Source organism: Plectropomus leopardus, chromosome 15 (genome assembly GCF_008729295.1).
Source record: "Plectropomus leopardus isolate mb chromosome 15, YSFRI_Pleo_2.0, whole genome shotgun sequence".
Classification (NCBI taxonomy): domain Eukaryota; kingdom Metazoa; phylum Chordata; class Actinopteri; order Perciformes; family Serranidae; genus Plectropomus; species Plectropomus leopardus.
The window spans coordinates 14,471,480-14,484,182 of NC_056477.1; the positions used below are offsets into that span (position 1 = coordinate 14,471,480).

Here is a 12,703-nt window from a genome sequence, read left to right on the forward strand (position 1 = left end):
TCACTTAACTGTGAGTTGATGTGTTCATCACCCAGAGAAATCAGCGGTCCCGTCTGCTTCTCTTGTGCTGCAGCGCCCTCCAGTGGCATTGTAAGGTGCTCATCCTTAGCCGAGATGTGCTAAGTAAGCTTCTTGCAGTTGTTTGTTGATAAATCATAAACACAGCTTACAAAAATATACCATTAAGTCACCAAAAAGCAGCCCCAGGAGCAATTTTCTTTCCAAGTTTTAGCACAGAGCTGACTGCAAATGTGTTTTCCGCTAGCGTTAAAGTTAGTCTCAGACTCGTAGCCTCTGATTTAGCAGTTAAGGGGAATTTAATTTGCAACGCTTAAAGCAAAGGCTGTATATCGAGTACTGTATGTCTAAAAACCCACTTTCAAATTTGTGGAACTTTTTTTTTCCATTCGTGAAAATGCAACAAAAGGAATATGAAGATTTTACTGCATTTTTTACATCTAGACCACATTCAACTGGGTGTCTCTCAAAAAACACTCTACTTAGACAGGCCCCAGTTGGTCTAAAGATTATGTAAAACACAATTTCAGATTTGTGAAACCTTAATTCTAGATGTGAGACTGAACCAGGTCTTTCTTGAAATCCACTGTGCTTAGACCGCTCTTATCTGGACTAGATTATCCCATACAGGCCTAAAGATAAGTTTCAGATTTGTGAAATCTATATTCTATTTGTAAAATTAATACGTATAAGTATATTAATAAGTAAAAAAAAAAAAATTTTTGAAAGTGTGTTTAAATAATAATTTAAAAGTGAGTTTCACACAACGCTAAAGCTTTACTTAAAACTTTCACCTCAACCTCAACTAAACTCTCCCCTTAACTTCTGAATCTGAAGCTAACTTCAGCGTCGTCTCTTCCTTGCTGTTTTCCCTCCCTTCAAAGGTAACGTTAACTTTGATGCTAACTAAATATGACTTAGTGTCATTACAGTGGACCGTTTCAAACAAGAAAATCAGGATTAACATAAAAGTTTTTGAAATCATATTTCACTGCAGTAACGTTGGCTGAGTGTGGTTATCTTAGTCATTTAACGCTAGCAAGTTAACGTTACCTTATCGGCACGTCATGCTAGCCAACACTAGTTACCATTGTACGCTCTTAGCGTTAACTGGTTAGCTAGTTAACTACTCACCCAACTAGCCAAATTACAACGTTATGTGGTTTTATCTTCTTTGTGGATGTTGTGACGCGGATATTTCACTACAGTAGCAGTGTGAGGTTAACTGAGTAACTACACGCTAATAATTAACGAGCACTTTTTGCTAGCAAACACTAACCGGTACCATTTCTACACGATCTTAGCATTAGCTGTCTTAAGTGGTATTTACACAGTTACACTGTGGGCCAAACGTCAACGTTATGCGCGGCCATCTCTCCATTGTCGATGTTATTGGCAAATAAAACCAGCTTCCCATTGTGAAAATAGCTGTTGGATAAGTTGTTGTTCGCTAAGCTAGCCAACTTTACGTATTAGCTTAGTAAAACTAAGTCAACAGTCAACAGCGACTCAATACTATAAAGGTAAGATTTATTACAACGTTATTGACTTTGGACTGCAGTAGACTGTAGATCTAAGTTCATTTTACTAGTTGATGCGTTTGCTAAAGTCAACAACAATACGGAAGGAAGTGAATTTTGATCCATTTAGAGTGTTTATTTTTGAAATGACAAAATTTGCAGACCTTGTAGTATTTGTGTAATATCTGTTTCTCTTCAGGTGGTTGAGATGGCGTCCCCCAAATACAAGGGTTTTGCCAAGAAAAAGTCCATTTCAGAACCTCATGTGATCTTCAGCACTTTGGGAAACGAGAATGACGATCTGAAGAAAACCCTGGTTGAGCCGTCTGGTCAACATTCACAACACAATAAGCTGCTAGAGGTAAACTTTAAACTACTCAGTCACATCATTGGTACTGTTTCTGTGGTATTTACCCAATATTAATCAACTATTCAGAAGACACACACTGTACTGTTTAAAGATGTTGTCAATGAGAGCTGTGTGGGGTTATTTAATGCTGAATATTAATTCACAGTAACTGTGCATTCATAAAACAATATCCTTTTTTATGTCTTTTTCCAGAGAGTCCTCTCTCTTAAAACTGTAAGGCTGGACAGTTGTGAGCAGCTCCCGCCCAAAGACGAGAAGATTGCTTTGCTGAGTAAGAAAGACGAGAATCAGATGGATGCAGTGAGTATGAGGAGAAAGAGAAGTATGTCCAGTAACTCCAGAGAGATTTAAGAAAGCATCTCAACTAGGTGTAAAAATCTCATGAGCAAAGCTACATGGAGGCATGTATAGCATGGCTTGATTTTAATATAAGCGGATGTAATGTAGTGCTTAGGGAAATAAAAACAAACTATGCCTTTATAAGCACTCTCCTCTCGATACTGATATTAATGCAATATGTGCTCAAGTCTCAAGATTAAGTTATTGTGATTATTCAACGCAGGGCTGCACAATGAAATGCAGTTTTATTCCCTATATGCTACACAAGAAGAAAAATAGTGATGTATTCCTGAAGTGCATTTTTTAGTAATGAAGATTACAAGTGCAATTTTTTGTAATAAAATTGCTCCTTACATTCCATGATATTTGGCACTTCCAATGAAATCATTGTTATATGCTTAGCAGTAATTACTGATGTTTTGCACAGCCCTAGGTGCAGAAGCGTAGCACATGGACCATTTTCATAACATACACTTTTGACTTAAGTGTCATATTGTTAAAGACGAGGTGCTTCAGAAAGAGAGGTTTACTATCATGGGCATCATTCAGAATGCATCAGCCAAGGTTACCTCTCACAGAAGAGGCATATTTTCTCAAGAATTGCTATGAAACATACAGGGAGAGCAAACACACATAGGTTGTAACTCTGAAAGAAACAAATACAAAAATTAGAACTTGAGTCAAATTAAACAATTTCTGTCTTAATAACAATTGGTAACATTCTCAGTTAAATAACACATGCTAAACTAAAGAGAAAAGAGTAAGCAACTCCACCAGCAGCACTGCCACTCCATGTGATGATCACAAACGAGTTGATGAAAGGTTGTGTAGGGTTTAAATAGGAAGCGAACAGGTGAACTCAATCAGGTTCATCAGTGAACAAAGAGCGAAAGGAATCAATTAGTGCTGAGAAAACTGGAGGCAAAGGAAGTGAAATTAGTAAGGAAAAGAGATGTCAAAATAAAAGACAAAAGGGATCTTTACTACACAGCAGAAAGTACAGATGTTACTAGTAACATTAACAATGACCTTGCTCTACTCAACTGCCCTACTAAGTCCTGACAGTGGGACTGTGAGCCAACATGCACAATATCAGGACCCTGAAACTAATTCAAATGCATCGTAGTTGCAGATTATTTGATAATTTACACGCCCCTTTCTTGCTGTGTCATGTAAAAATAAGTTCTGTGAAAATAGCTTATGGTTGTGTTGCTGCCAGTGGTACACCACTAGATGGCAGCAATTGTTTCAAATTGTTAGTCTTCGATTTAAAGGAGGACTACTTTTCTTCATAAAACACGCTTCCTCATACAGAGCATACCATCACAGTTACCTTCTGGATATGTGCAATTCACCACACTTGAGGATTCAATGCTCTAAATCCCACATTGCCTGTGTTTTGGGCCTTGTTATGGCGCAATGCTGTGTCTTATTAAAGCAGTTGGGAGAGTTGGGTAATTTCATTCACATACGTGTAAGGCTGTACTCTATATACTGTTGTCAAATAGGACTCTGCATCAGATGAATGGGCCTCAGCCAGCACTGCGATAGAGCTCCAAAATCGCCTCAGTGATGTAAGTGCTATCTTGTGGCCACACATCTGGAAAAAGTCTCCTCTGTTTGTATTTTCCAGTTATAGTTGATCCACCTTTCTGTATCGCTGGTTACTTGAACTTTCTGCTCTGTGTTTGCATTTGTTTCTAAGAGAAGATTTGTGCCTGTTGACAGTATAGATGTCTTACTGAGTTTTTTTGATTTGAAGCCATCCCCCTGGCACAACTCTTTTTCTGTCTTCCTCTGTTATGTGCTTCTCATTCTTGTATTCAATCCCCCCCCTGAGGCCTTGGAGAAGAACAAGCAGTGGCTGGAATATGACCAGCAGAGAGAGGCCTATGTGAGGGCAACTCTGGCCAGAATGTTATGGCTGGAGACGCAGCTGAACGAAGCCAATCAGGCCCTCTCACAGAAGCACAATGAGGACCATTCAGATGGTGAGCCAGAGGGACAGTGGGCAGTGGGCACTCACCACTGGGGCAGCAAGGGGCAACAGACTGTCACAACAAGGTTTCTAAGATATCAAGATTGCCCTGGAGTGGCCTGCTGTTACAAAAACTGCAGCTTGAACTGCATCACAATCGTGTATTTTTCTTTCTATATGGTGCATGTGTGAGGTTGCATCTGACATCTTTGATTGTGTCCTTGAGTTATCTCTTCTTTTGTAACTTTTCATCTCCATCTTTTGCTTCCCTCATTACAGAGAAGGAGCGGATAAGGCAGATGCAGGAGCACTATGAAAGACTCTTACAGAAAGCCAAAGAGCAGCTAGACGTGCTCAGAGAGGAGCTCGATATGTCCCACCAGAACCTAATAATAAACCAAAACTGGTATTAATGCTGCTAAAAATAAATAGAATAGAATAGAAAGTAGGGATGTCCCGATCAAGTTTCCTTGCCCTAATCCCAATCCGAGTCATTTGATATTGAGTATCTGTCAATAATGAGTCCTTATTCAGGACTTGCATTTATCTGGATAATACAGCTGCACAATGCACACTTTAAGTTCTTTTAAGTTATTAAAATCAATCCAGTGTATATGCTTGACAGTTTAATAGCTCTGCAATGCTATATAAGAAACAACGTGCATCCAAACAGTTACCAAGAGTTGTATTTTATTTTATCAAAATAAACTAAACTATTTTTATATGGCTCTCATCACAATTCTACTTCGTGCAGCTTTTTTTTCAACAAAATATAGAAGTGAACCATGTAAAATATGTCTTCAGATATTACTCTCAAATCCACTTAGTGTGCCATTGTACTACATGTACAGAACACTATAAATGAGTAATATAATCACAAATCCACTTCAAAGTAGTCTTACAGCCTAACTTTAACATTACCAGTCGCATCAAATAAACATCAGTCATAATTCCTCTTAATATTACATTGTAGGAAAACTTGTTCACTGAAAATGAACCACAAAAATTTCAATTCCACTTAAAGTGGTGAAGCATCACAATTAAACCCGAACACCTGTGTGACAGCAGACGTAAACAAAGGGTGGGCCGAGCACGTGTGCAGAATAACTGATACAGATCAACTAAAAAATCTGATGATCGGGCCCAAAACCGATGCTTCCAATCGAGACATCCCTAATAGAAATCCTTTATTGTCATTGTATTGTGCAGGATACAATGAAATTAGGAGTACCACTCCTGATTGGTGCATAAATATTATGGTCTTGGTTGAAGTTAGAGAAGGTGAGAAATGATAGTCAACATGACAGCCTGTTTGATGTGCAGGTGCAAGGAGAGGGAGAGTGAGGTGAAAGAGCTCAGGCAACGGCTGCAGACTGTAATTACGAACAGCAAATGCATACCGACAGGTCATCATTGCTCTGACGATGAAGACCCCTGGCTGACTGCTCAGAGCGAAGACCTCCAGTGCAAACTGGATGAGGAAAAGCGCAAGTCTGCTAACTTTGAGCTGCAGGTATGTCTAAATTGAGCTATTCATTCAATAAATACTGTGGAAAAAAATAAAAGATGATCCTTCATCATGAAATGATAGAAAGCAATAATTTTTTTTTAAATCTCTCCTCAGTCGAGTCTCTTTCAGAAGTTTCTGTTAAATCGTCACCGTGCAGACCAGGAGAAGATTGCAGACTTGGAGCGACAGGTATAAATGTATTAGTCATCTCCTTGAATAAATAAGTATTTACTAGAAATTGAAGGACGTTCTTCATCCATTCACTCTAAATATTGACACAGACTATTTACACTTTGAGAATCGTCGGCTCTCGTCCATCAAACTGTCCTTTGTGATTTTGTCATACTTTCTTACTTCTTATGCTTTCCTTGTGAGGGAAACTTTTTGTCCTCACATAAGCAAACAACATAATTCCTTGTTTTGAAAAATAATATTCCCACAGCTACACTGTATTATTGTCTCCATTGTAATGCACACTTTTTACATTTTAGATCAAGATTTCTTCACAAGACCTTGAGGACGAAAAGCAGAATTGTTTGTATTTAAAGAAGCAAATGCTCAGACTTCTGAAGACACAAAAACCTAAAGACCGTGTGACCAAACAGCCAAAGGTTGGTGGCGACTTGATTTTTAATTGCTATATCCCAACTGGATCAGTGATGAACCTTAAAGCTGCATTTATTGAGTTTAGGGGGAGATGGGAAACCAAAACAATAATCTAAAACACATACAAATGCATAGAGCTTGCATTGCACTCAGGTGATAATATTCTGTGGTTGTGCCACTAATGTCTCCTCTGATTCATTGTTTATAGTAAAATTTTGATGAGTCCAGCTTTAAGTTTTGTGGGTTCTAAATAATGAAACCACTTAAAACACTGATTTAATCATCCAGTCCAGTATATTATAACTTATCGATGACTCTTCTCATTAGCGTGAGCAGCAGGATCAATCCTCAGAAGAAGAGGCACACCCACCCTCTCTGTGCTCCAGAGGTAGCCTCATGTCTTCCACTCACAGCAGCTTGCTGAATGAAAGCTTCCTGGAGTGTCCCAGTTGCCAGGCCCAGTTTCCTGCCAGTAACTACAGAGATCTGATGATCCACCTAGAAATCTGTCTAAACTGAGCCGAGTAAAAGAAGAACATCAAGCTCTGTATCTTGTGTAGTATGGATTGTTTTTTACCTACAATGTGTCACCAGAGCTCCACGTTCTCTTAATAAACCCGCTGTTTTGAGTTGTAGAGGTTTTGTTTCTGATTATTTTAAATTAACCCACAAAACTTTGCTTCGATTTAAAATTATTTTTTAGTCCATTTTAGTAGGTTTTTTAGCTATGCTAGAGGCTCTGGAGATCCCTAGAGGGTACACACTAGTGATTTCCTGACTTTTCCTCTAGCGCCACCATACAGTTCACATTTTTCATGTTGAGTGAAATATTTTGAGAACTTCCCAACCCTCAGCTATGGTCATGAGCTTTGGGTAGTGACCGAAAGAATGAGATTGCGTTAGAGATGGGGTCAGGAGCTCAGACTTTCGGAGAAGCTTTGAAGAGTCGCTGCTCCTTTGCGTTGAAAGGGGCCAGTTGAGGTGGTTTGGCTATCTGGTCAGGATGCCTCCTGGGCGTTTGTGTTAGTGGTGTCCTGGGCACATTTAGCTGGTAAAGAGGTCCCAGGGACATGCTGTAGGGATTATACAGCTCCTCTGATCTTGGAAAGCCTCAGGTTCCCCTCAGAGGGACTGGAGAGTGTTGCAGGGTAGAGGGAAGTCTTTGCTTGGCCTGCTGCTCCCACGACGTGGCCTCTGATAAGTGGATGAAAATGGATGGATATTTTGAGAACTATTGAATGGATTGCCTTGAAGTGTTTTACATATATTCAAGATTAAAAATCTACGGACTTTGGTGGTTCCCTGACTTTCTATCTTGCCCCTCCACCAGGTCAAAATTTCATTGTGCCCAATACTTTGGCTTGAGAGCAAATACCTGCCAAACTTATAACAATACCATCGGCCTCAGCTATATTTAGTTCTTAGTCCTGATTAGCAAACGATAGCATGTTAACAGGCTAATCTGAGATGGTGGTAAATATTTTCTGCTAAAACATCAGCATGTTAGTGTTGCAGAATCTGTCTGCATGTGAGCATACTGATGTAAGCATTTAGCTTCTGGCAGTGCTGTGTCTCCTAAAACTACAAGTATGGCTTTATAATCCTAGTCTTATGTTTTAATATTTAAAAAATTGTTGTTATTATTAATTGAGGTACTTTGTGATATATTGCTGTTGTAGGTCTTTGACCTTTCTCTCGTCTCTCACTGTGTGAACCAGATGAATAGCTCAAAACAGCTTGTGTTAGATAATCCTTTTCCTGAGCTATTTAAGGATGTGGATTAGTATTGCTAGCCAACAATATGGGGAGTCAGCGGTCTGTACAGTGGCTGTAGGCTTTGAAAGGGAACGTGACGCCAAAGGTTAACCTACTGCAGACTAACAGCTTAAGAAAAAGATGCTAATATGGTTTAGTCAACTTGCTTTGACTCCCAGGAACTTTTCATATAAAATGTCTTCATGGAAAGCTAGAATATGAGCTTAGGCGGTCTGTGAGGCCGACGTAACAGCCAAGAGGGTGTTTCCCTTTCCGCTTTGAAGATGATCAACACCAGGCATGACAAAAATACTCTCACAGGAAGAAGGGTGTGTGTCAGATAGATTGTTTAACAAATATTTCTTGGTAAATCTCTTGTTTAAGATTTTTCAAACCTATCACCGAAGGGTTTGCACGATCTGATCAGGTAAGGTATCACAACAGAGTGAGTAAACCTGGTAATCTAATCTCACAGTGTAAATAAAAGTAGTGTTTAACTAAGTAGATGTATAAGGCCAATTTGCACTTTAAGCAGTACATCCGTGCAACTGCTCCGTTGATTAACGATAATAAATTGGATTAACACACAGAAAAGTGTTAATCTAACAACAAACAGTGTCTTTCAGTGTTGAGCTACTCCTAAAGAGCTGATCCACAGTGTCTAAGTCTAGCTGTGTTTGGAAACATGAAAATAATGGCAATGACAAAGGGAAAATTGAAGCAGCACGGAATAAAATAGTGAATGGACATGAGTTTTTCCTGTGCTTCATTCAGATGCCTTTCGCAAGAAATCTGAGCAAAAAAGGTTAATTCTCTTTAAAAACAAGGCAAAGGCAATGAGCAAATTGAAAAAAAACCACACAAAAAACGGTAAAAGGTGACAAAAAACAACGTGAAAATTAATGTTTTTCAAAAAAAAATGTGAAAGATAAATATTAGAAAATGTATTTATTACTACTTATTTATCTTTAGCACTTTAGGTCATTTTAGCCGATTTGCTCAGGTTTCAAAGGGTTAACTACATAGTGGAAGACTAAAGCACAAAGAGCATCTTGTCATGTTTGACTCCCTGTCAGATAGCAGGTACAGCAAACAGTGTAGGGGCTAGTTGCCACCCTCTGCACCTCCTCCTCCCCTTCTCTGGCATCACCTCATGCCTGGTCTCTTCCACATTCACTCCTCTGACAGTCTCCAGGAGTGAAATCAGTAAGCGTCTCGGATCCTTTTTCAGCTTATATGGATAATAACTCTCACTTACAAAACTTCACCTATTTCTCCTTCTTCTCTGAGGCGCAACACTCAGATCATGTTGCCACCACTGTTGTCGAGACCTTGGCTATCACCGCCGTCTTCCTGGTCTCCGTGGTAGCAAATGTGGCAGCTGCAGCCCTGGTAACCTGGGAACGCAGACTGCTGGTCAACAAGATAGTCCTGACCCTCAACTTGTTTGTGGCCGACCTGCTGTTTGTCAGCATGATCCCACTGATCGTGGCAGTGCGGTGGACCGTGTCCTGGCAGCTGGGGTATACGGCCTGTCACACCTTGCTCTATGTCATCTGTGTGAGCGGCTGTGTCACCATCACCACTCTAGCCTCCATCAGTGTGGAGAGGGTCCAGGCCATCCTTCGGCTGCAGGCTGTGCCCACTTTGAACAGCAGGATGGTGACTGCCACCCTCTTGTTCATCTGGGCCTTTTCTGCACTCACCTCCATCCCCCTCAGTCTGTTCTTCACTGTGATGGAAGTGGATTTCCCTGAGCAGGTATGGATGAACTGATCGATGAAAGGAATGCCCAGTGACACCGCTATTAATGTGTTTTTGCTTTTTGTTTTGTTTTAATTTTTTATGTCTTTCCCACAGGAGCGTTTACACATTTGCACACTCAAGTGGCCTGACAGAACTGGAGAGATCGTGTGGAACGTCGCCTTCGCTGCCCTGTGCTTCCTTCTCCCAGGATTAATAATTGTGGTCAGTTATGGCAAAATATTACAGGTGGGTTTATTGTATTGTATTGTTTGACTGTCAAAGATGTCAGGAGGTCAAGTTTTTAAGGATTAGAGGGCCCCAGCCACCATTTTTAAGATAATGCTGGAGTTTGTCTGTATTTTTCTTATTGTCAAAGGATAACTTTGGACATTTTTCCATGTTTTTTGTGTCTAAGTGACTAATGGTAGCCACACTTTTTGAAGTCTGTCCAGTATTGAGAGAGAGTGCTGCAGATGGCAAAACTGACTGCAAGGTAACATTTATGGACATTTGTGCTCTGTCAAATTACTACCACTAAAAGTGCTTTTTTTTCCAGTGATAGGCTCAGATGGTTATTTTGAATGTCTGACAGCATAGTGAAAAGGATCTCTATAGAGATAGACCTTTTGATAAAGAGTAAGATCCCTTTTGTTTAACCAGAAACAGCCACACTTTGATTTCATACACGTTGTACTTTTGCTCAACCTTTTTGATGACTGTTCCTTTTATACGCATGTTCTTTGAGTTGTAATATTGTGTGGAGAAACCTGTATTATTCATTCAACAACTAATGCTAACTCATGCCCATTCATTTGCAGATATATTGACTCTGTGCCATCTGTGAATATTAGTCATTTCTCTGTCACTGTGATAACAGTGATGCGTGTGCTTTATTAATTACTGAGGCTGAAAATGGTGCCTTTGTGTGTGTGTGGGTTCAGAGTGTTGCACTATCATCTGTCAATATTGAATTGGACAACCAGTTCCACCAATGCGGACATTGAAGTGATACAGACAATAGAAATTGAAGCCACAAATGGTTTAAGCTGTGGGGAGGCTCTTCATGGATGTCTACATTATATAATGTCACAAGAATGCAAGAATATTGTGTATATTATTTTACTTGTTTTACAGATTGCTAAAAGATGTAGGGTGAGGCTGCGACCCAGAGACAGCCAGCGCGCAGTCAGAGACTCTCCTGAATACCATGTCTCCCGCCAGGATATGAAGCTCTTCCGTACCCTTCTGGTCCTTGTGCTCTCTTTCTTAATCATGTGGAGCCCCATTTTCATCATCACCTTCCTCATCCTGGCCAGGAACTTCCTGGTTCACTTAGATGTCTCCTCTACCATGTTCTTCTGGGTGGTAACGTTCACACTGGCCAACTCTGCCCTCAATCCCATCCTCTACTCAGTCTGCCAGTTCAAGAGTGTGTGGCGCAGGTTCTGCTGTGGCTCTGTTGTAGCACCACTGAGGAAAAGACGTTGTGGCAGTCATCAGACTCAAAGAGGGCATCCATGATTATGATTGTTGTTTTGTCAAATAGAGGATTTAAGGTTACACAAAGCATACAGCACGTTGTCCACACCTCTGGTCGACAATATAGTGTACACCTCTCATAAGGCACAATCGTCGCTTGCTCACTGCACTTCTGAGCTGGTGCTTTAGTCTGAAAAGCAATAACTCAGATATTCTTTAATGCTAATTTTAATACTGAAACACCTTTGAAAAGCAATTATTGTAAAAAGAGTTTATTAATTAAATAATTAATTAATTCATTAATAATAAATATTTGGTTATAACCTGTTCCATAAAATTTGCAGTGTTGAATTTTAATTGTTAAAAATAAGCTAAAAAAAATAAAATAATTGAGTATGCAAGGTGTTAAAAATATGAAAATAACTAAAAATATAAATATAGATTCATACAGAAGTAATCCCACTCATTCAGAAGTATGTAACATTGTTTTTATCTGCTTAAAACCCTGCCCTTTGTCTGTATTTTCTTAATTTCTTCTTATTTTGCTGTGGTTGGGATGTTCCTGGGCACAGCATGCAGATGAGATTGGGATTTTATAAAAAAAAAAAAAAAGCAACCAAGTGGCACACTGTAAGCAGCACGCATCCAACAGGAAGCTATTGAACTCGCAGACATAGCGACAAAAAATGAAATAATAGGGAACATCTTTTGCCAACGATACTGTTTACAAACAGTTACCCATAATTCGTGCATATTATACCTCTAAAAATGAGCAAATCAGGTTTTCAAAAGCTGACAGTAAATAAACCAATAAATTGACTCATCTTACTTCATTTAAGTATTATTGTAAAAACAAAAACGTAGAACACCTTATTATTATTATTTTTTTTAGTCCTGTCATTACCTTTTTGTCATCTAGTGTGGAAGCATGTTCTTGGAAACAGATCATACCAAAGAACAGCACATTGCCTGCCAAAGAGTAATTAAGTGCAAAGCAGCAGTTTACAATCCCACTTAATCCTGTCAATGGTTAAATGTAGCTGCTGTTAACCAGAAGTCGGTTGGGAAAAAGATAACAGGCATTTCTTTCTGCAGGAATGCCTCTCTATTTTCTTATTGCAGTAGCATCGTGTAAAAGCAAACGCCAACAGATTTTCATGTGTTCCTCTTGTAGGCGCTTGTGTTGAGTTGAGTTGAGGTGCTTGAGGAAATGTCCTCAAATCAGTTTTTCTTATAGAAAGCTTCTGAGACACTAAAACAGCTTTCATAAAGTGACTAGCTGCTCCTCTGGTCCTCTTTGCCAGTTGTTATTGTAATGGTATCACCCATATCCTCCCAAAATCATACAGCATGTCTTTCCACCATAATATTTGCTACTTTAT

At 39.5% G+C, this 12,703-nt stretch overlaps 2 protein-coding genes across 2 annotated transcripts; both read left to right on the forward strand.

Annotated features, from left to right (window-relative positions):
• The first annotated feature begins 18 nt into the window (after nucleotides 1–18).
• Nucleotides 19–6,955, forward strand: LOC121954859 (centrosomal protein of 55 kDa-like). The gene is made up of 10 exons (XM_042502592.1): nucleotides 19–90; nucleotides 1,738–1,899; nucleotides 2,101–2,208; nucleotides 3,756–3,821; nucleotides 4,088–4,238; nucleotides 4,505–4,631; nucleotides 5,549–5,738; nucleotides 5,850–5,924; nucleotides 6,227–6,346; nucleotides 6,669–6,955. Exons 1-10 carry the CDS (start codon nucleotides 19–21, stop codon nucleotides 6,858–6,860), a joined length of 1,263 nt encoding a protein of 420 aa, XP_042358526.1. The 3' UTR covers nucleotides 6,861–6,955.
• Nucleotides 6,956–9,332: 2,377 nt separating this feature from the next.
• Nucleotides 9,333–11,363, forward strand: LOC121954860 (free fatty acid receptor 4-like). The gene is made up of 3 exons (XM_042502594.1): nucleotides 9,333–9,857; nucleotides 9,957–10,088; nucleotides 10,977–11,363. Exons 1-3 carry the CDS (start codon nucleotides 9,333–9,335, stop codon nucleotides 11,361–11,363), a joined length of 1,044 nt encoding a protein of 347 aa, XP_042358528.1.
• The last annotated feature ends 1,340 nt before the right edge of the window (nucleotides 11,364–12,703 follow it).

What these genes read in the sequence shown, in the direction of transcription:
- LOC121954860 (XM_042502594.1), top strand. Translation starts at nt 9,333, where the DNA reads ATGGATAATAACTCTCACTTACAAAACTTCACCTATTTCTCCTTCTTC. An exon ending in AAGTGGATTTCCCTGAGCAG is followed by an intron (nt 9,858 to 9,956) that starts GTATGGATGAAC and finishes TCTTTCCCACAG; the next exon opens with GAGCGTTTACACATTTGCAC. An exon ending in GTTATGGCAAAATATTACAG is followed by an intron (nt 10,089 to 10,976) that starts GTGGGTTTATTG and finishes CTTGTTTTACAG; the next exon opens with ATTGCTAAAAGATGTAGGGT.
- LOC121954859 (XM_042502592.1), top strand. Translation starts at nt 19, where the DNA reads ATGTGTTCATCACCCAGAGAAATCAGCGGTCCCGTCTGCTTCTCTTGT. An exon ending in CTAATAATAAACCAAAACTG is followed by an intron (nt 4,632 to 5,548) that starts GTATTAATGCTG and finishes TTTGATGTGCAG; the next exon opens with GTGCAAGGAGAGGGAGAGTG. An exon ending in CTGCTAACTTTGAGCTGCAG is followed by an intron (nt 5,739 to 5,849) that starts GTATGTCTAAAT and finishes ATCTCTCCTCAG; the next exon opens with TCGAGTCTCTTTCAGAAGTT.